This window comes from Scyliorhinus canicula, chromosome 16, assembly GCF_902713615.1.
Source record: "Scyliorhinus canicula chromosome 16, sScyCan1.1, whole genome shotgun sequence".
In the NCBI taxonomy this organism is placed as follows: Eukaryota; Metazoa; Chordata; class Chondrichthyes; order Carcharhiniformes; family Scyliorhinidae; genus Scyliorhinus; species Scyliorhinus canicula.
The window spans coordinates 68,741,615-68,765,421 of NC_052161.1; the positions used below are offsets into that span (position 1 = coordinate 68,741,615).

General features: G+C 47.9%; 1 protein-coding gene across 1 annotated transcript in view; it reads left to right on the forward strand.

Annotated features, from left to right (window-relative positions):
* tfam (transcription factor A, mitochondrial) overlaps nucleotides 1-23,259 on the forward strand; it is a 58,043-nt gene extending 34,784 nt beyond the window's left edge. Inside the window, exon 7 of the mRNA XM_038773602.1 lies at nucleotides 22,514-23,259. Within this exon, the coding sequence (XP_038629530.1) occupies nucleotides 22,514-22,765 (252 nt within the window). The 3' untranslated portion in view covers nucleotides 22,766-23,259. The remainder of the gene's footprint in view (nucleotides 1-22,513) is intronic.
* Nucleotides 23,260-23,807: the final 548 nt, after the last annotated feature.

Genomic DNA, 23,807 nt, shown 5'->3' on the forward strand with positions numbered 1-23,807 from the left:
AGAGGGAACTCTGCCACCTGACAAACGGCCTTACCTGTATGTACCTAAAGGTGTTCCCCAGGGGGAGCCCGAACTTCCCTTCCAGCTCACCCAGTCTCGCAAACTTCCTGTCTACAAACAGGTCCCTCAACCTCCTAACACCTGCCCTGTGCCAACTCAGGAACCTGCCATCAATTCTCCCCGCGACAAACCGGTGGTTACCCCGTATCGGGGACCCTATCGAGGCCCCCACCTCCCCCCTGTGCCGTCTCCATTGCCCCCAAATTTTGAGGGTAGCTGCCACCACCAGGCTCGTGGTATACCTCGTTGGAGGGAGCGGCAGCGGCACCGTTACCAGCGCCTCCAGGCTCATGCCCACACAGGACGCCACCTCCATCCTCTTCCATGCTGCCCCTTTCCCATCCATTACCCACTTACGCACCACCGCTGCGTTGGCAGCCCAATAATACCCACAGAGGTTGGGCAGCGCCAGCCCCCACCCCCCTATCCCTGTCCCGCTCCAAGAACACCCTTCTCACCCTCGGGGTCCTGCTGAACAAGTTGGGGGGAAGGCACTGCTTTTGATAGCAGAAAAGTTGAAACTTCACGAAATGAGCTTTTAAAACTCTGCTTCCTCAAAAAAAAATTGAAAGGAATAAAAGCAGCTCCAAAATCTTTCAGCACTCCTCCCCAACCCAACCACCCAATCTGGAGGAGTCATAGAATCCCTACAGTGAAAAAGGATGCCATTCGACCCATCGAGTCTGCACCGACCCTCCGAAAGAGCACCCCACCTAGGCCCACTCCCCCCACCCTCTCCTTAAAAATGTGCGGAGGGGAAAAGTGACATCACTTCAGCTGCCTGTAAAGCTTTGTCAAAACTCAGAAATCTAGCCTCTAATTGACAAGTTTGCAAATGACCCGGCAAACATTGTTTTTGTAGGAAATCAGCAACTGGAGAACTTGAGAGGGATGGCTGACACTGCTCTCTTCGTTAGCTATTCTGCCCAAAATGTTTGAGTTGCAAGCAAGTATCACAATGATCATAAATGGGACTGCAGGTAATTCCACTGTTAGGAAATAGAGATAGTTTTAAGTAAGTTATATTTGTGTTGTGGGTGATTGAAATACAATATGGCTTTAAGTTTAATTTGTATTTCTGCATTTGTGTGATAAGAAAGAGGGAATCTGGGAGTTTTGGTTTCACTTTAAAAAGCTGCCTGTACATTTGAAACTTTGTTGGCATTTGCTGCATTTTGGTTTTACGATTCTTGAAGGGAAGTTAAAACAAACACAAAGTTTAAAAGATTATTTTGTTGCCAGGGCCCGAGAGAGGGAGTTGGGGGGAAAACAGTAAATAGTCTGAGTTCAGTTGAAACGAGGTGCCTGGGAAAGTTGGACACACCGGCAGGAATGGCAGAAAGCAGATTTCCCAACGAGCAGGAAAAGATCTCCAAAACCAGCTGTAGGACAAATAAAGAAAGGTCTAGGCAGATGCTTAAGTCAAGGAACAAATAGCAGGAATCGGATCAAGGCCCTGTTCAGTGAAGTTACAGTAGGGAGCAGTGGAAAGGGGCTGGTTTAGGCTCACTGAGCTAAATCGCTGGCTTTTAAAGCAGACCAAGCAGGCCAGCAGCACGGTTCGATTCCCGTACCAGCCTCCCCGGACAGGCGCCGGAATGTGGCGACTAGGGGCTTTTCACAGTAACTTCATTGAAGCCTACTCGTGACAATAAGCGATTTTCATTTCATTTCATTTTTCAAAAGGCTCCAGATGAAAGAGTGAAAGCTGTGGGGAGCAGAATCAATGTAAACTGGGTTTGCAAGTGGACAGAAGATCAGAGGAGACAGCCAAAGATTGGTGACTCCTTACAATGGGCCTGTGAAGCGTTTGTGTTCAGTTGGCACGGCTGAGCATCTGCCTGTACATGGAAGGTGAAGCTTGAATGCACGTACAATCTCGGGGAGAGGAACATCAGAGGAGAGGTTTAAAACCCCTGGGGTTCATCCTTGTTGAAGATGTCCAAGTGAAAGCATAGTTTGGGAGAAAGTTCGAAGGAATTCTTCAAGAGCAGAGATTGGAAACCCTTGTGTGAAAGATGGGGTTCAGTGCAACCGGTTAGCTCTGTGTGCCGAGCGTCTGGGATCCATAGAATCTGTTTTGGGGTTGCATCTGTCGCTTGGTTTCAGAGTGTTCTGTGTACAACTGCAGGTCACCTATTGGTTTACTTATTGTGTACGCTAAGTGTATAAGTTGGATTTTGTCGCTTGAGCTATCTTCACAAATCTGTACTTTTTTGCTTTATTAATTTAGAGTACCCAATTAATTTATTTCCAATTAAGGGGCAATTTAGCGTGGCCAATCCACCTACCCTGCACATCTTTGGGTTTGTGGGAGTGAGACCCATGCAGACACGTCGAACATGCGCATACTCCATACCGACAGTGACCTTGGGCTGGTATCGAACCCGGGTCCTTGGCATCGAGACAGCAGTGTTAAACACTGTGCCACCGGAATCTATACCTGTTTTTAAAGGCGTGGTTGGGCTGAAGGTGTAGCATAATGGAGTTAATCTTTGCTTGTTTAATAAATGTTCTATTATTTTGTTAAAGTACATCAGACATCTCTATGACTCTGTTCAATAGCTGCGCGCCACGTTTCTAAACAAAAAAAAAACAAAGTTTGGATCTATCAAGCTGACTTCCATCCTGGATCTGATTTGTCCAGTAGCAACATCAGCTGGGATCAGAATACCACCCTGATTGTGCATGTCATAGAATCATAGAAGTTACAGTGCAGAAGGAGGCCATTCGGCCATCGAGTCTGCACCGGCTCTTGGAAAGAGCACCCTATCCAAGCCCAAACCTCCACCCTATCCCCATAACCCAGTAACCCCACCCACACTAAGGGCAATTTTGGACACTAAGGGCAATTTAGCATGGCCAATCCAACCTACCTGTACATCTTTGGACCTGCGGGAGGGAAAACCAAGAGCACCCGGAGGAAAACCCACGCACACACGGGGAGAATGTGATGACTCCGCACAGGTAGTGACCCAAGCCGGGAATCGAACCTGGGATCCTGGAGCTGTGAAGCAATTGTGCTAGCCACTATGCTACCGTGCTGCCCAAATTTGTAACTCAAGCTGATGCTGTTTGACTACAGGGCGACGAATTGAAGTGATGTATGCCACAGCACTGGTGAGCCTGAATTAACATCGCAAATGCAGAAACGACAAACCAAACTGATGGGTTGAACTGATGTTCTTGCATCCTTTTGGTCCAAGGTTCAATCACTTAGAAGCCTCAAATGCAATGAAGTTCCTCAGTTTTGGTGCAGCAGAAGGTTTTTGCACGGCATTTTGACAATGCATTTTGCGGGCAATAGAACTGAATTGCCCTCCAATCTCCCTGCCCGCCACACCCCCCAGATGTGCTGGGAACATTGTTTGGGTCAGTGGCTTTTTTTTTCCTGAGACACCAAAGCTTCTAATTGCTCTAGAAGGAGCATAATACTCACAGCAAAACTACTCAGACAAGCACTATTGTTTTGAGAACATGGTCATATTTCATCAAATTAAAGTAATGTTGCCTCAAGTCCACAATGTGTTTAGTTCAAAGTTCTAGTAAGGCTTTAATCCCAAGTTAATCAAAGTTTGAGATCTTTGAAATACCATGGATATTTCATGTCATTCCTTTCCAGCCTTTGTGCATTCCACAATTGACAGGTGTCAAAACGACTTTTCCGCTTTTGGAAACGCAGTCATGCAAAAGTGTTAAAAAACAATTTACATTAAATTTCCTGACTACTGAGGAGAAATCATTTGGTTGTCAAAGAAAAGAATATCCCAAGAATCACTTTGGATTATAAATCTTCTCCTTGGGGGAAGTATGAATAGGAACTCCATAGGAGTGATCCAGTGAGCACACGATAGTGTTATTAATAACTTCAAGATGTGCAGGTTAGGTGGATTGGCCATGATAAATTGCCCTTAGTGTCCAAAATTGCCCTTAGTGTTGGGTGGGGTTACTGGGTTATGGGGATAGGGTGGAGGTGTTAACCTTGGGTAGAGTGCTCTTTCCAGGAGCCGGTGCAGAGTCGATGGGCCGAATGGCCTCCTGCACTGTAAATTCTATGTAAAAGAACTGGAAAAATTTCCAGCTTTGTTAATGAATCAGTCAGACGAGTTCATGTGTTCTGTAAAGTTGGCTATCATACCGTTTAGCATCTTGTGTCTTTTTGCTTCTGTACAGTATGTCACCTGTAAATAAATCTACCTTTATCAGTTTAGTTTAACTGCCTTCAGGATGATAGTAGAGTGCAGTAGCAACTCATGTATTCTCCTTTGAACAATACTGGGTGATGAGTGTTAAGCCTGGGGACGATAATGCTCAACAATGAAGAATAAAGATTTAAGTGAAATGAAATGAAATGGAAATCACTTATTGTCACAAGTAGGCTTCAAATGAAGTTACCGTGAAAAGCCCCGAGTCGCCACATTCCGGTGCCTGTTCGGGGAGGCGGGTATGGGAATTGAACACTGCTGCTGGCCTGCCTTGGTCTGCTTTAAAAGCCAGCTCTTTAGCCCTGTGCTAAGCCAACTGTTTGAGCTGTGAAGGTATATGGAGATGGGGCCTGAATCATAAATGTCTCCAATAATGTTCCATTGAGAAGCAATAGAATAAAGATAAAGGTAGCTTGACCAAAGATACATTATCAGCTGTCCCTTGATTCGAGGATGATGGCGGCTGATGGTTGCAAATTTCTGCCATGGGTGGTCTTATGACTGAACGTGCCAGTTCTCAACACACTTAATCGGATTTTATTGCTGCAGCGCACGATTGAAGTTTAATCATTTTTGACTAGTTGAATTTTTTATTTTGGCTGATGTTTTTTTTTCCTCTAAAGAGGTTAAAACCAATTTGATTGCTACTTAATGTGAATCTCTTGAGTTTTCATTATTGAGAATCTTTGGAAAATTGATATTGGCTCATGGGGAACCTCGTATTCTATTTGTACGGGTTGACAAGAATGAGAGATAAAATTCTTCCTGAATGTTGTGTGCAGGTCGGCGTGTTTTTATAGGGACATTATTCCTTGGTGCACTTCCTTGGTCTGTTGAATCCTCTGGCTCCATCCATGTTGACAATTTCCAAGACTATTCCAAACTCTCATATGGCCTTTCTTAAGAACTTCACTGTGGAGCTGGTGGTCATCCACAAGCTACAAATCAAACCAGACTGATCTGGTCAACGAGCATTTCTGAACATTGTGTCCTTGGGAAACATCAAAATATTTGTTTTCTGGAGCACAAGTTGTACTTATTGATAAGCATAACTTTATGAGCAAGAGTGATAGTTTACCTAATTACAGTGAACTTTATTTTAAATAAATCATAACGGACACTGGCTCAATATAATTTGTTTTGCCTCTTCATTTGAGTTTTTAGCTAGAAACATTTTTTTTCAACATTACACTTGGATTTCGTATGAGGCTGAAGCATGAGTCCAATAGTGGTCGGAAAAATAGCTGCTGGCTTTGTACAGGACTGAAACAGAGTCTGATTTATGCTGATCTCATTGGTGAAATAATGATGTTTGTCAGCTTGTCACCAATGAGAAACGGAGCTTATTGCTCGTAAAGTGTTGCAGCCATTAAAGTTCCAAAGTGAACAAAATGCCCAATTTGTACCGAACCTGCCTGGCAGGAATGGGGCTTCGTCACAGTCGGATGGCCCATGGGTCTCCCATTTAAGACCGAGTTGAGGAGGAATTTCTCAGAGGGCCATGAATCTCTGAAATTCTCTATTCCAATGATCAATGGGGCTGATCTCTGAATATATTCAAGGCTGAGTTTGATTTTTGTTTTTAAATCGTCGATGAAATTGCAGGTTATGGAGGTTGGAGTTGGGGTCAGGGGAAAGAAATTGAGCCACAATCAGTCCCGCCATGATCTTACTAGATGGTGGAACAGGCTTGAGGGGCCGAATGGCCCACCAATCCTATTTCTTATGTTCTTGTGACCCATTTTGCACTCTGATTTCACCTCCATTTGTTTGTAAAGCAAAAACAGACATCTGACTTGACGCTTTCATGGCAACTTTTATTTCTACTTTTGCCTGAATTGTTGTTTCAGACAGTAACATCATATTCAGTGTAGAAATAATCAGTGTCGATCAGATTCCTCTCAGTTTGGAAGAGCCAAGTAAATCTTCAGGCAAATTGTGGTGAGATGGAAGGGGACAAATTATTATTTTTTTAATGTATTTTATTACAAACATGCATCAAAACAAGTTACAGTGAATAAACACCCGAAAACATACTTCCCAACAATCAACGATACAGTCTGCACCTTCTCTAATTGCAGGAAGTCGTACAGGTCACCCAACCATGCCAGTACCATCCGGTGGCGATGTGGACCGCCACTCCAGCAAAATATGCCGCCGTGCAATCAGGGAGGCGAATGCCAAGACATCGGCCTTCTTCGTCTCCATGAGCTCCGGCTTCTCTGAAACCCCAAATATCGCCACTAAAGGGTCCGGGTCCACCTCCTCCTCCACTGTCCTGGCTAAGACTGCGAACACTCCTGTCCTGAATCTTCCCAATTTTCCGCAACCCCAAAACATGTGCGTGTGATTTGCTGGCCCCGGCCCCCACCTCTCACACTCATCTGGTACCCCCTGAAGAACCCACTCATTCTCGCCCGAGTCATATGCCGAGTCATAGGGGCTGGTTTAGCTCACTGGGCTAAATCGCTGGCTTTTAAAGCAGACCAAGCAGGCCAGCAGCACGGTTCATTCCCGTACCAGCCTCCCCGGACAGGCGCCGGAATGTGGCGACTAGGGGCTTTCACAGTACTTCATTGAAGCCTACTCGTGACAATAACGATTTCATTTCATTTTTCATTTCATATGCACGCGGTGCAGAACCTTAAACTGTATCAGGTTCATCCTTGCACAAGAGGTCCGTTTATCTTACGCAGTGCCTGACTCCATACTCCCCAATTGATCGCCCCTTCCAACTACGCTTTCCATTTCTCCTTGATCTTCACCACCCACTCGCCTCCCTGCTCCCCCAGCCACTTGTATATATCCCCAATTCTTCCCTCCCCTTCCAATCCGGAAGCAGGGTCGCTCCACAATGTGTATCCCAGAAACCTAGGGAATCCCCTCCAGACCTTTCGCGCAAAGTCCCTACCCTGCAGATACCTTACTCACTCCCCCTCGGCAGCTCTACCCTCTCCCTAATGCCTCCAGACTGGCGAGCCCTTCCTCCAAATACAGATCCCTAACCTTGACCAGCCACACAACTCCCTTCACCTGCTGTATGCACAATCCATTCCCCCCCCCCCCCCCCGCTCCACTGGTCCTCCCTGAAATACCTACTTGGAGCCATTGGCAACGCTGCCGTCACCATAACCCTCAAAGTAGACCCCTTACAAAATTCCTCCTCAATCCCAACCCACTCTAACCTCTACCTCTTCTCCCCACCATTGCCGGCACCTTGTCCACATTCGCCCGCCCAATAATAATGAAGCAAGTTCGGCAAACGCCAACCCTCCCTCTGCTGCCTTTGCTTCTGTAGCAGGGTCCTCCCCACCCTCGGCACGTTCCCGTCTATATGAAGTCAGAATGATCTGTGTCCCACTTTCCGAAAAAAAAGGCCTTTGGGTATAAAGATCGGGAAAGCTTGAAAGATAAACATGAACCTTCGGCAGAATATTCATTTTCACCCACTTGGACCCTCCCCACCAACGTTAAGTGCAGTGTATCTCGCCTCTTAAGATCCCTCCCTAGCCTCCTCCACCATCTTCGTTAAGTTCCACTTATGTAGCCCCGTCCATTCCCTCGCTACCTGGAATTCCCAAATACCTAAACCTAATCTTTTGTGAGGGCCACGAAGAATCCAGCACGAGTTGTAGAATAGAAAAAATAACATTTATTAGAATAACATATATATACAGCAGCAGCAGTAATCCCTTGCTGCTCCACTCCTCTCTAGCTGGTTCCATACTGGCCAGCTCTATTTATGCAGGGAATCTGCGATTGATTCTCCCACCCCCTCAATGGGGAAGCTCATACTCCCTAAGGATTGTGGGATTGCCATTAGTCCCCAGCCAGTGGTAAGCAGGCAGGTTATAACATCCCTCCAACCCCCCCCCCCCCACCCCAAGTCCAAGGAATCCACCGAAGACCCGGCGAAGGGGGCGTCGGACTTGTTTTTTCCGTAGGCTGGCACACCCTTTGCATGATGGCGCGGGAATCGGGTGGCGTGTACCGAGACGAAGAAACGGCGCTTCCTGTGATGAACGTCGCAATGGTTGTACATCCATGGGCCCAAGGACGTCCCCTCTGAGGCGTCCTGTTCTCCATCTCAGAGTCCACTGCTCCTCCGTCATCTCGGCGTCCCATCTCCGCGCAGTTCTGCAACAAACTGCACAGGCTTTGAGTGCGGCACCATAGGAAGATTATAAGGATACCTCTCCACTGTATCTAGTCTCTGTGGCTGTGTAGAAGTGAGCTCCGGGGTAGGGAAATCTTTGGAAGAAATGGTCTTCTGGACCGAATGTGGTCGACATGCATGCGCTGGAGACGACCCTGGGCTTGCACCTGGTAAGAGATAGGGCCCGCCGCCCACTGGGCACCACCAGCAAAGGTTTGAATGAACACCGGGTCACCGGGCGCAAACTGCCGAATCGGCCGAATCCGAGAAAGGCCCATGTCCCTGGCGTTCTTGAGTACAGTGTACTTTTGCGCCAATGTCTGGCAAAACCATGCTAAGGTGGGTGCGAAGTCCTCCGGCCCCATTAGGAGTTTCGCGGGAGCTACCACAGTGACCGCATGGGGGGTGGTCCCTGTATGAAAACAAAAAATGAGCCAGTCTCATGTCCATAGACCTAGAAGACTGCTTCCTTAGGCCCCGTTTGCATGTCTGCACGTGTGCTCCGCCAATCCATTGGAAGCCGGGTGGTATGAGCGGTGTGTATATATGGCGTATGACGTTCATCTTCATGAACCTCGCAAATTCCTCACTTGTGAACTGAGTGCCATTGGCCGTGCCAGTACCTCCGGGAGGCCATCCGTACTGAAAGACAAATGCATCTTCTCAATTATTGCGCAGGACTTTGTGCCTACCATCTTATGCACCGCTAACCATTTAGACTGGGCATTGATTAATAGAAAGGAACATGGATCCTTGAAAAGGGCTGGCAAGATCCTGGATGCAAGCGCGCCCAAGGCCGCCCTGGCCATTCCCAGTGATGTAGGGGCGTGGCCGGCGGAAGCTTCTGATGCTCCTGGCAAATGGAGCAGTTTTAGGCTACCTTTCCAATGTCGGTGTCGAGGCCTGGCCACCAGACATAACTCCGGGCCAACATTTTCATTTTGGTCACAGCTGGATGCCCATTGTGCAAGTCCCTCAGCATCAGCTCCTGTCCTTTTTCCGGGACAATCACATGCATCCCTCACAAGAGGATACCATCTTCCACGCTAATTCTGACAACTTGGAGGAAAAAGCCCGCAACTCGCCTGGGAGCTGTCTATGTTGCCCACCATACAGGACAATGTGCCGAACCTTTGACAGGACTGGCTCCGTCTGGGTCCACTCATGGATCTGTGATGCCGTGACAGGCAAGGAGTCCATTAAATTTAGGGTTGCAACCACCTCACCCGGTCGTGGGGGTCAACATGGGGCCCGGTCAACAAAAGGCAAATCGGCTCAGTGGCAATCCGCCGTTCGCTATCTGGGCCCCTGGTTTATGCTACAGAGAATACTCGTAGACGGCGATCAACAAAGCCCAGCGCTGGATCTTTGCGGAAGCAATGGGCGGTATTGGCGTATCCTCTCAAAAGTCCCAGCGGGCTTATGATCAGTCACAATAGTGATGCGGCGGCCATACACATACTGGTGGAAGCGTTTCACCGCAAAAGACCACCGCCAGGGCCCTCATCCTCTATCTGCTTGTACTTCTTTTCCGCTGCAGTCAATGTGCAGGAGGCGAAAGCTATCGGCCGCGTCGGCCCCGTTCTCCATCTTGTGGGCCAGGACTGCCCCAAAACCATGCGGGGATGCATCACACGTGATGAGCAACACTTTCAAGGATCATAGTGGGTTAGTAACCCAGACGACGACAATTTTTTTTTTACCTGCCGGAAAGTGGTTTCTTGCGGCTGACCCCAAAACGCAGGTCTGATTCTTCTTTAGCAGAAGGTACAGCGGGGCCAGCGTAGCTGCCAGATTGGGGAGGAACTTCCCATAATAGTTTACGAGGCTGAGAAAAGAACGAAGATTGCGAAGTGTCAGTCAGGGCGGGGCCTGTTGAATTGCGCGCACCTTCTCTGCGACGGGGTGCAAACCTTCGCAGTCCAGCCGATAACCCAGGGAGACTATTTTCTTTGCCTGAAAAAATGCACTTTGTACAACGTAAAATGGACTCCAGCCCCTGAAAAGCGTCTCAGGACAGCCTCTAAATTTTCCAAATGTTCCTGTTCCGATGTCCCTGTAATCAAAACGTTGTCTAAGTAGACAGCGACCACGCAGTAAACCTCGAGATGCCTTCCATGATGCGTTGAAAGATAGCACAGGTAGAGCATACCCCAAAAGGCAACCATGTATATTCATACAGGTCCCGTGTGTATTAATAGTTTGCATGTGGCCCGGGGAGGCAGGGTCCAGCTCTAACTGTAGGTAGTTGTGACTCATATTTAATTTTGTGAACGAGAGTCCGCCTGCAAGCTTCGCGTAGAGATCTTCTATGCGAGGCATTGGATATCGGTCGAGCCGGGAACCCTTATTCACTAAGTTTTTATAGTCGCCGCACAACTGAACCGAGGGAATAGATAGGATAGATGCGGGCAGGTTGTTTCCACTGGCGGGTGAAAGCAGAACTAGGGGGCATAGCCTCAAATAAGGGGAAGTAGATTTAGGACTGAGTTTAGGAGGAACGTCTTCACCCAAAGGGTTGTGAATCTATGGAATTCCTTGCCCAGTGAAGCAGTTGAGGCTCCTTCATTAAATGTTTTAAGGTAAAGGTAGATAGTTTTTTGAAGAAAAAATGGGATTAAGGGTTATGGTGTTCGGGCCGGAAAGTGGAGCTGAGTCGACAAAAGATCAGCCATGATCTCATTGAATGGCGGAGCAGGCTCGAGGGGCCAGATGGCCTACTCCTGCTCCTAGTGTTTATGTTCTTATGATCTGGCTTCATTACAGGTACAATTGGCGCTTCCCAGTCAGCGAAACGGACGGGCCTGATAATACCCAAGGATTCCAAACGAGTCAGCGCCCCTTCTACCTTCTTGAGCAAGGCGTGCGGCATGGGCGCGCACTGAAATAGTGCAGCATGGCTCCTGGTTCAACTTGGATGCGGCTACGGCCCCTTTTATTTTCCCCAAACCGGGCTGGAATATATCTGGGTACCGTCCTAGTACCTCCATCAACCCTCCAGAACCTGTTTGGAGGATGTGTTGCCACTGTAGCCGTAAATGGCACAACCAGTCCCGACCCACAGGCTGGGACCGTGGCCGCGCACCCGCGATAAGTGGGAAAACGCCCCTCCTGGTGTCCATAAACAGGGGTCATCGTAGTTCCTGCAATGTCCAATGGTTTCCCCATGTAGGTGGCCAACTGGCCTGTCTGTCGTTAATGTGAGGGTCTGTACACCCTGCTTGATGCGGTCGAATGTCCTCTGGGCGATCACGGAGACCACTGCGCCAGGGTCCACTCCATCTCAAGCGGGTAACCATTGACCAGTACGGTCACCTTAATGGGGGCCAACACGTGGAGCTGCCACACAATGCAGCTGCGGGCAGTCGTCCTCCGTCTCCACATCCTCGGGAGTAGTCGCCGCAGGTTCATCCAAATGGAAGGTACAGCCCCTGGGCTGGCCCCAGTTTCTGTCAGACTGAAGACGCCTCTTGTGCCCCCAGGACCGGCGTCCGCGACGGGATCGGCGCCCCACAAGTCCGACACTGACATAGCTCCTCATCCATTGGTTCTGGAGAAGGCTCCCTTCGGGGAGGAACATCCGGCGGCCACTGGTGTCTATCCGGATGCCGCCCCGCCTAAGGTACCATAGGGGTGCGGGGAGACACTTTTGGGCGGAAGGGCTTGCGCCCCAAGGCATGCACCTCCATTCCCTATAGCTCCTGCACTCCTCGTTCTGCGCTCTTTCGGGACAATACTATTGAATGGCCTGTTGAAAAGTCAATGTTGGCTCGGCTAACAACTTTCTCTGGGTGGCAGCATTGTTAATACCGGCAAACCAAACGGTCGCGTAACATTTCTGACAAAGTCTCAACCATAGTCACAGTACTCCGCAATCCTGCGTAGCCTGGATAGAAAGTCGGCAAGGGATTCTCCTGGGGTTCTCTCAGTGGTATTAAACCGGTAACGCTGGACTATCGTGCATGGGGTTGGGTTAAAATGTTGCCCCACTAAGTTCACATGTTCATCAAATGTCTTGGTGTCCGGCGCAGGCTGGATACATAAGGCTCCTAATCACCCCAAACATATGCGGGCCACAGGCGATGAGCAAAATGACCACTTGGCGCTCATTTTCGGTGATGTTGTTTGCCCAGAAATAGTAACGCATCTGTTGTGTGTACTGGTTCCAACTTTCCAGTGCAACATCAACGACATCCAAATGTCCATACAGAGGCATGGTGTAACAGAAAACACCTTCCAATCTGTATCCAACAAAAATCGAGGGAGGAGGCTTCAGCAGCAGAGACAGCTATCCAACTTTAATCCTCGTCGCCAGTTTTGTCAGGGCCACGAAGAATCCAGCACAAGTTGTAGAATAGAAAGAAATAACATTTATTTACAATAACGTATATATACAACAGCAGCAGTAACTCCCTTGCTGCCCACCTCCTCTCTAGCTGGTTCCATACTGGCCAGCTCTATTTATGCAGGGAATCTGCGATTGTTTTCTCTGCCCCCTCATTCAGGAAGCTCATGCTCCCTAAGGATTGTGGGATTGCTATTAGTCTCCAGCCAGTGGTAAGCAGGCAGGTTATAACACTATCCCTTGCTACCGTAAAGTACATTCCCCCCCCTAAATTAGCCCACTGTGCCAGCTCAATCACCAGGAGTACCTCACTTTTCCCTACATTCAGCTTGTACCCCAAGAACCCTCCAAACCTCCCCATCAGGCCCATAATCCTTCCCATACTCTCCAACGGATCCGAAATATACAGCAAGAGGTCATCGCCATAGAGCGACACCCAATGCTCCCATCTGTCCTCCTCATAATCCCCCGCCACTCTGCTGACCCCCTGAGAACCATCGTCAATGGCTCTATGGCGAGCGCAAAACATCAGCGGCGACAGCGAGCACCCCTGCCTCGTACCATTGTATAAGTCAAAGTTTTGTGAGCTCATATCATTCATCCTCACCCTCGCTTTTGGTGCCACATACAGCAACCGTACCCATGCCACAAATCTCGGCCCAAACCCAAACCTTCCCAAATCCTCGAACAAGTACCGCCACTACACCCGATCAGATGCCTGCTCCGCGTCTGTGACACCGCCACCCTCCGGTACCAGAGCCCCTGACAGATTCATCACCGCATTCAACAGCTGTCCTTATATTGCTCGCAAGCTGCCTGCCCTTCACAAAGCCTGTTTGATTTTCTGCCACCACCCACATGACACACACCTCCATCTTCCCGCCAACAACTTGGCCAATACATTCACATCCGTGTTCCATAGTGATATGGGCCTATACAACCCATCCGGTCCAGGGGCCTTCCCGACTTCATACCGCTGATACTATCCAGCACCTCCCTCAGCCCCAGGGGCTCCTCCAACACCTGCCTCTGCTTCCTCCACCTGGGGAAATTCCAGCTCGTCCAGAAACCACCCCATGTCCCCCTCCTCTCTTCCCCGATCTGCCTCAAAGTCCCTGGTAGTACTCCCTAAATACCTCATTTATCTTCCCTGGCTCTGACACTACATCCCCAGCTCCAGTCCATATCTTCAATATTTCCCTGGACGCAGCCTGCCTCCGCAGCTGGTGCGCCAGTATGCGGCTCATCTTCTCCCCATACTCGTATTGCACCCCCTTGCCCTACGCAGTTGCCATACTGCCCTCCCTGTTGTCAGCCTGTCAAATTGCCCCTGCAACCTTTTCCTCCTCGCCAATCCCTGCACGGTGGGCACCCTCGAATATTCCCTGTCCACCTCCATTGTCTTGCTCACGAGAGGGTCATGGTTTTCCCTCCTTTCCCTATCCGCATGAGCCTTTCCCCCTGACCGCTGCCTCCCAGAAAATGGCAGCCAACACCTCCCCATTCTGATTCAACTCCACATACTACTTAATCGCCGCCCGCACCTTATCACAAAAACCTCCATCCGCCAATGACCCTGAGTCAAACCTCCAGCCCAGCCTCTGCTCTCATCCCGAACTAAACCGAATCTCCAGCCAGTGGGACGCATGGTCCAAGATAACTATCCCCGCATACTCTGCCCCTCAACTCCAACCAAAATCTCCCGACTCACTACAAAGTAATCACTCCGCAAATACAACCTTTTTTTTTTTTTTAAAATTTTTTTTATTGGAATTTTTGGCAGAAAATATAACAAAAAGTATAGCAAAAAGCAGTAATATGCAACTAACAGCCCCATAACACCCACAATTCCCCCCATACCGTAACATCACATGTATCACATTCCCCCACCCCCCCCCCCCCAAACAAGAGAACTTAACCATAAATTAAAATTAGATAAATCAAATTTAAATAAAATAAGCTAACATAATCACGCCCCCCCCCCCCCCCCCCCCCCCCCCCCGGGTTGCTGCTGCTACTGTCCCAGTACCCTATCGTTGAGCCAGAAAGTCGAGGAAAGGTTGCCACCGTTTAAAGAACCCTTGCACCGATCCTCTCAGGGCGAATTTAACCTTCTCAAGCTTAATAAAGCCCGCCATGTCATTGATCCAGGTCTCCACGCTTGGGGGCCTCGCGTCCTTCCACTGTAGCAAAATCCTTCGCCGGGCTACTAGGGACGCAAAGGCCAGCACACCGGCCTCTTTCGCCTCCTGCACTCCCGGCTCTACCCCAACCCCCGCAAATACACCTTATAGACGTGTAAAAAGAAGGAATACCCCCCTGGGTTCTGAAAGCCATGGATTCCCCATCCTCTCCATAAACCCCTACCCCCAGCTCCCTTGCCATTTGTACCCTACCCATTGACCTGGGACTCGACCTGTCCACCCTTGGTTCCAGGACACAGTTAAAATCTCCTCCCATGGTCAATTGGTGTGTGGCCATATCCGGGATCGCTGCCAGCAACTCCCTCATTAAACCCACATCATCCCAATTTGGGGCAAACCCATTTACCAATACTACCGGTGCCCCTTCCAATGCCCCACTCACAATCACTTATCTCCCACCCGAATCCTTCACCTCCTTCACGCCTACAAATCCCATTTTTTCTTTGCACATTAAAATCACCACTTCCCTCTATTTCGAATCAAACCCTGAGTGAAAAACCTGCCCGACCCACCCCTTCCTTAACCTAACCTGGTCCTTCACACAAAGGTGCATCTCCTGCAGACAAACCCGGTTTCAAGTTCCTGAGGTGCGCGAACACCCGCGTCCTTTTAAGCGGCCCATTTAGTCCCTGGATGTTCCACGTTACCAGTCTTCAGCACAAGGAGGAAGGCTCCCTGTTGACCTTACCCAAACAAGGACTTCTCCTGAACCCAGGCAGCCTTCTCCAAAAGCAAACAAATAAATATTAAACATAAACAGTCCCAGAAAACAGGAGAGGGGACGGGAACATAAACATTCCATTCCACTCCTTACAATCCCAACAGTAAACAGCACACCCCCCCCCCCAAGAAAATTATCATTCCCTAATCCTTACCTCCACTTCAAACATGCTCCCAACCATTACAAAGTGCCAGCATTCCAGTTCCCAAGCATTGTCCGCTCAGTTCTCCCCCAATGGGGCAGCACGGTAGCATTGTGGATAGCACAATCGCTTCACAGCTCCAGGGTCCCAGGTTCGATTCTGGCTTGGGTCACTGTCTGTGCGGAGTCTGCACATCCTCCCCGTGTGTACGTGGGTTTCCTCCGGGTGCTCCGGTGTCCTCCCACAGTCCAAAGATGTGCAGGTTAGGTGGATTGGCCATGATAAATTGCCCTTAGTGTCCAAAATTGCCCTTTGTGTTGGGTGGGGTTACTGGGTTATGGGGATAGGGTGGAGTTGTTGACCTTGGGTAGGGTGCTCTTTCCAAGAGCCGGTGCAGACTCGATGGGCTGAATGGCCTCCTTTTGCACTGTAAATTCCATGATTCTATGAATTTATGCTCTTTAATGAAGTCTTCGGCGGCTTCCGGGGTTTCGAAATAATAATCCCGGCCTCCGAACGTCATCCATAATTTTGCTGGGTAGAGCACCCCAAACCTTATCTGCCACTGGTACAGCACTGCCTTGGCCTTGTTAAACCTTGCCCGCCGCTTTACCAACTCGACTCCAATGTCCTGATAAATTTGGACCTTATTCTCCTCCCAGACGCAGGTACACTTCTCCCTGGCCCATCGCAGAATCTTCTCTTTCTCTTCAAATTTGTGGAGCCTCACGATCACCGCCTGCAGCAGCTCCCCAGCTCTAGACTTCTGCCTCATGGACCTGTGCACTCGGTCCACTTCAGGCGTCTTATCTAGCACCCCTTCCACTACCAGCCCCACCAGCATTCTCGAGACGTACCTTGTACGAGACGTACTCCCACCTTCCACTCCTTCAGGCAGGCCCACTATTCGCAGGTTCTGCCTTCCCGAGGCATTCTCCTGCTCCTCCACCTTTGCCTTCACCTAGGAGTCCCACCTCCACCTCCGGAGTCACCACACGCTCACTGTGGTCCAAGATCACTTCTTCAATCTCTCAAATCTGTGACCCCTGCACCTCCAAACACTTCTCCACCCGTTCCAAAGAACTCTTCAGGGGTGCCGCTGCTTCTTCGATGGCCTTTGAGCGATCCTCCTGCATTTGTTTCTCTGCTGCTGGAATTCAGTTTTAATAAAGGCCATCAAGGCCATGTGCAGCACGGTAGCATTGTGGATAGCACAATCGCTTCACAGCTCCAGGATCCCAGGTTCGATTCCGGCTTGGGTCACTGTCTGTGCGGAGTCTGCACATTCTCCCCGTGTGTGCGTGGGTTTCCTCCGGGTGCTCCGGTTTCCTCCCACAGTCCAAAGATGTGCAGGTTAGGTGGATTGGCCATGATAAATTGCCCTTAGTGTCCAAAATTTCCTTAGTGTTGGATGGGGTTACTGGGTTATGGGGATAGGGTGGAGGTGTTGACCTTGGGTAGGGTGCTCTTTCCAGGAGCCGGTGCAGACTCGATGGGCCGAATGGCCTCCTTCTGCACTGTAAATTCTATGTTAAAGTCAAGTTGAAGCCTTCCAGCTTGCATCAGCCCCCCCCCCCCCCCCCCCCCCCCCCCCCCCTGCATGTCTTAAAGTGGCTGTTGCTGTTTCTGCAGCACAAGTCTGCTCCAACTTTTCAGCCAAATCTCTCACTGTTTTCTGATGGGTCTGGTAACCAGCAGACATACCACTCCCGGGGAAAGTACTCCTCCAACATTCACCTACGCCTTTTCATGAAATTCCCACCCCTATTGGGTAAAAATAGCTCTTTTTTGTGATTGTAAGCAGGAGCTGCCCTGTCTGTGACCACTCACTCCATGGTCAACACCGGAAGTTCAGAAGGGGACAAAGGGCTGTATTTTAACATGTAAGATCCTGAGGGTGGATATGGAAAGGATGTTTCCTCTTGTGTGAGAATTTAGAACCAGGGGTCACTCTTTACAAATAAGGGGTTGCCCATTTAAACCGGAGGTGGGGCAAAATGTTTTTGAGGGTCATGAGTTCCTGGAACTCTCTTCCTGACAGAGTGGTGGAAGCAGAGTTTATGAATGTTTTTAAGGCAGAGGTGGATAGATTCCTGTTAAGCAAGGGGGTGATATGTTACTGGGGGTAGGCAGAGTTTTGAGGTTACTGTTGGATCAGCCATGATCTTATTCAATGGCAGAGCAGGCTTGAGGGGCTGAATGGCCTGCTCCCGCTCGTTGTTCGTATATTCATATTTCAATCCTCAGTTTAAGACGTATATCCTTATTTTCTATAATGCATTCGTTTCCTATAGCACTGAGAAGGAGGCCATTTGACCCTTTTTGCAAGCTTTTCAATGGAATTATGCAACTACTCCTCCCCCCCCCCCAACTCTTTCCCATAAACGTATAAATGTTTCCCCCTGAAGAATTTATCTGATTCCTTGTTGAATGTTGCAATTGAATATTCTTCAACTGATCATCTGAGGAGGTCTTATGGTGCAGTGGATACCAACTGCAGGACTAGAGGCTCTGGGTTTGAATCCAACAGCAGGAACTGTTGGCGGCCCCCCGTCCCCCAACCCTATTCACCAGAGGGTAAAAAGAGAGTGTGGGTGCAAAGATATACTTTTAAAAAGTCAAATCTTAAATCCATGTTGTCTGGTTACTGACGTTTCTACCACAGGAAACAAATTCTCTTTCTTTAAAAAACCCATCACGATCTTGACTACCGCTATTAAATCTCTCAACCTTCCCTTGGCAAGAATTGAACAAAACAACCACTGATTTATAAAGGTTTAGCATAACCTCCCTGCCTTTCTACCCTACTATTAATAAAGCTTTTTCAACAGCCCCCACAGTTTGTCCTACACCATCAAAGATTCGTGCAGGTCTGTCTGTTCCTACTGTGCCCCTTTAAAATTGCACAATTTTTATTGCCTCCTCTCGTTCCTCCTACCAAAGTGAATTACTTTATTCTTACCAAATTACATCTGCCAAATGTCTGCTCATTTCAAACTGTGTTTGTGGTCTGCCTGAAGTCGGTTGCTAATTTATTTCGCTACGTTTAAGTTTCGGGTCATCTACAAATGATGAAATTAGGCCCTGTAACCACCAGTCCAGGTCATTGATAATTATTACACACAATGGCATTGTGGGATTGCCTGTGGGAAGTGCAGTCTGCAGAGGCTTATTGTGTGAGGGTTTACATTATTGCACAGCACGGTCAGGGATGGAACACCCATACTCAGGAGAGAACTCTGCACTTGTCTAATTACAGTTGGGGGAAAAAGCCAGAATAGTCCGGTGTCTGTCACTTGGTTATCCAGGATATCTGATTTGGTGCCCAGGTTTTTCATTGTTCAGTTGCAGTTCACGTTCTTCAGAAAATCCCTTTTAAATCCTTTCTAGGTGAGTGGCAAGTGAGCAGTCAATGATCCACAGCCCCTTGTGTTCAGTCAGTTAAGATTTGGACAAACCTGGATTAGTTCGTGATTGAACCATTTCAGGGAATAAACCTAAACCATTCCAGGAATCCTCTCTTTGTCAAAGATCTCTTGGGAAACCTGGTATATTATTGGGCTGAAAAAGAATGCCGTGGCTATTGCTTTTTGCTTCTGTTTATTTAGTGATAAATGCATTAAATTACAGCAGAAATAGTATTTTCATTTCAACAGATTGGTAGGTTTTCGAATGAGTCCTCGATTAATTAATTGAGCAGAAGGGTTTGGTTACACACCTGGAAAGGTCCGCGGCCACATAAATGCTATTGCTAGAGCAAGTCAGAAGTGAGTAACTCGCCTCTTGGCTCTCCAAACCTGTCCACCAGAACCTGTCCACCAGCTGCACGATACATGTCAGAAGTGTGATCGAATACTCTCCACTTGCCTGGAATATGAACAAAGTAGGAGAGTGAGAAGGCCACTCGACCCCTTGAGCCTGCTCCCCCATTCAACAAGATCATGGCTGATCTAATTGTGGCCTCAACTTCACATTCCCTCCTGCCCCCTCTACATTTGACTATTATGTACTTAATAGTGCAGTTTCAACAGCACCTGAGGAGCTTGACACCATTGAGGACGAAGCAGCCCGCTAAATGGAGTTGTAGATAGTGTCGAGGGCTGTTGCAGGTTACCACAGGACATTGACAGGATGCAGAGCTGGGCTGAGAAGTGGCAGATGGAGTTCAACCTAGATAAATGTGAAGTGATTCATTTTGGAAGGTCGAATTTGAATGCTGAGTACACGGTTAAAGGCAGGATTCTTGGAAGTGTGGAAGAACAGAGGGATCTTGGGTCCACGTACATAGATCCCTCAAAGTTGCCACCCAGGTTGATTGGGTTGTTAAGAAGGTGTATGATATGTTGGCTTTCATTAACAGGGGGATTGAGTTTTAAGAGCTGCAAGGTTTTGCTGCAGCTTTATTAAATCCTGGTTGGACCACACTTAGAATATTGTGTCCAGTTCTGGTCACCTCATTATAGGAAGGATGTGGAATGCTTTGGAGAGGGTGCAGAGGAGATTTACCAGGATGCTGTCTGGACTGGCGGGCATGTCTTATGAAGAAAGGTTGAGGAAGTTAGGGCTTTTCTCACTGGAGCGAGGAAGGAAGAGAGGTCACTTGATAGAGGTGTACAAGATGATGTGAGGCATGGATAGAGTGGATAGCCAGAGACTTTTCCCCAGGGTGGAAATGGCTGCCATTAAGGGACATAATTTTAAGGTGATTGGAGGAAGGTATCTGGAAGATGTCAGCGGTGGGTTCTTTACGCAGAGTGGTGAGTGCGTTGAATGCAGTGCCCGCGGATGTGGTGGATTCAGAGTCATTAGGGACATTTAAGCAACTCTTGGACAGGCACATGGATAGCAGTAAATTGAAGGGGTGTAGGTTAGGTTGATCTTAGATTAGGATAAATGGTCGGCACAACATCGTGGGCCGAAGGGGCTGTACTGTGTGGTACTGTACTATGTTCTAAATTGTCACGCCATCCATCACTGGTGCACAGTGACAGCAATATGCACCTCAGTAACTTGCACCTTTCAAACCTGCAACCTTCATCATCAAGGCAGCGGACATCTGGAAATGCCACCACCTGCAAATCCCTGTCCAAGTCACGCACCATACTGACTTGAAACATATCGCCGCTGTTCCTTCACTGTCACTTGGTCAGAGCCCTAACAGCACAGTGGGATTGCAGCAGTTCAAGCAGGTGGCTCACCAACAACTTCTCAAGGGCAATTGGGGATGGGCAACATATGCTGATCGAGCCATAAATACTGGCCACAGCCCGTGAACAAAAAAAACATTCTGTGATAGCAATAATTTTTCTGGCAGCACTTGAATGATGAATATTTCAGTTCAGCAAATAACATTTGTTTGGCTTTTTGTTCCATTCAAAAGGTTTAACAAAGCTAAAAACTGGTGTCAATCTTTAACATGATAAATAGCATACATATATATGTAAAATATAGAATATTCTTTCAAACACTCCAAATATATTAATATTGTCAACGTAATATTGTCAACGTGGGCAGCACGGTAGCATGGTGGTTAGCATAAATGCTTCACAGCTCCAGGGTCCCAGGTTCGATTGACGGCTGGGTCACTGTCTGTGCGAAGTCTGCACGTCCTCCCCGTGTGTGCGTGGGTTTCCTCCGGGTGCTCCGGTTTCCTCCCACAGTCCAAAGATGTGCGGGTTAGGTGGATTGGCCATGCTAAATTGCCCGTAGTGTCCTAAAAAGTAAGGTTAAGGGGGGGTTGTTGGGTTACGGGTATAGGGTGGATACGTGGGTTTGAGTAGGGTGATCATTGCTCGGCACAACATCGAGGGCTGAAGGGCCTGTTCTGTGCTGTACTGTTCTATGTTCTGTGCTGTACTGCTCTATGTATGTGCTTTATGTTAAATTAATGTAAGCTATTCAAGTACTTGCGGTATACAATATCCTTGTCACTCCAAAAGCAAAGCACATCACACATTGAGTTATCATTGAAGTGACTCTAAAGTGGACAAACACAGCAGTGAATCTGCATTGGGAGCCCTCCATAAAAGCGAGGAGATGAATGACCAATGGTGGTATAGGATGAGAGAAAAATGTCCACTTCGCAGGGAGAACTCTGGGCCCTTCTTTGAATAGTGTAGTAGTGAGATCTTTAACATCCAGCTAAATGAAACTGGCAGATGTGATTCTTTAACATCTCTTCCGAAGAACAGCAGCTCATAATTCCCTCAGCTTTGCACTGGACTGTCAGCAGGTTTTAAATTCTGAGATTTGAAGCACAGCCACTTGAGTCAAACTAAAATAGTTTCCATTGGGTCACATGGGGAAATCTAAGAGAAAAGTGAATTTGTGCACGTTTCCCCGCTGTGTTTATCGGTTAACTTTAGTTCTCATTCCCTCACACCCCTTCACAACCTTTGAGTAAAGTGGAGAGGGAAGCTGCTGAGTTTGTTTCAACACTCCCATGTTTAAGAGAATTAAACAATTTATGAAAGCCTAACCAGGCAAAACAGCAGTTCTGTGTCTGCAGCCCTAACTTACATAGAGCTTACAGTGCAGGATGCAACAGGTCATTCACCTGAACTGCTGTGGTGATGTGATGCTGTTTATGTTCCTCATGAGCCACTGCCCACTTTGCCAACAGAAGTAATGCTTTCTTTTTCCAATGCATGAATGTCTGACGCCAGCTGTTACTTTTCCAGATGTACAAGCAACTGGCTGAGGATGACAAAATCCGTTACCAGAATGAAATCAAGTCCTGGGAGGAGCAAATGATTGAGACGGGACATGCGGATGTAATCCGTGTGAAACAGAAGAGAAGAGCTCAAAGGTCGCTGCGGACGAAAGCAAAACTAAATACAACAGCGGTGAAAAAGACCCCTACAGCAGCTAAAACCTCAAAGCCAACCACAACCACAAGCACAGTCAAGAACAAACAGGAATCCGAAGAATAAGGCTGTTCTCAAGAGATTTAATATTTTTATTTACTGTACTGATATCTGATGTTGGATACTGACTTCTAATTTCCTGACGTTTCAGGAATCTACATGGGAGTGTATCTCTGAAAAGTTTGATTGAATCATTGAATTTTTCTACTTACTGATGATGGAAAGTGGCAGCAGATGTAACAGGCATAGTATTCTAGCTAGCTGATGAAAGGGAATAGGCCTGTAGTCCAAGTTGGGCATATATGAAGAACCAGTTGTCTACAGTAGAAGTGATGCAATGTACCAATCCGTAAATCCATAAGTGGTGATGGAAATAATGTTAATTAAATCTAGTCTTGTGATCTACAGATTCTCGAGTTGGAGAACTCTCCAGTGGACAGGTTATGTACTGAAAATGTTACTATTTTTTCTTGACAACTGCAATAATGGATCCAGGCAGCAACTAAAGTGGGGGATTTTTTCAAATTGAAGCATGTAAATAAAAACACATTTGTATATTTTATTGACAAAGTCTAAATTTGTATAGTATCTTGAGTGTCATGCAATGGCCCAAAGCAATTCATAGAAGAGAGAAATGGACAAAACATTATTGGCAGAGTAGTCATAAAGTGAAGAGGTTTTGGGAGGGAGTTTCAGAGCATTAGTTGAAAGCTCTGCCATCAAATAGGAATGGTTTGGGGAGAGCCAAATGCGACACCAAAGACTGTCTGCGCTGGGGCGTAGAATTGGAAGTACTTGTGAAGTGGAAGTAAGGACAACGTATGTCACTGGGTATGGAATGAGTACAGATGGGTGAGAATAGAGGTGATGGACAAGTGGAACTTGGGGTGCGCAATGGAATGTTGCGGCAGAGTTTGGATCAATGGAATTATATATGGGAAACTCAGGTGGGTGTTCAACAGTTGTACTCAGGAAGAAATTAAAGCATGGGTAAGGTGTTAAGTCTCCGATAAGATGGGCAGTATTATGACAGAATGTGGGGTTTGATGCTCAGCTTTGAATCTAACAATGTCAAAGTTGCTCAATTGGTTAGCAGCCAGGGAACAGC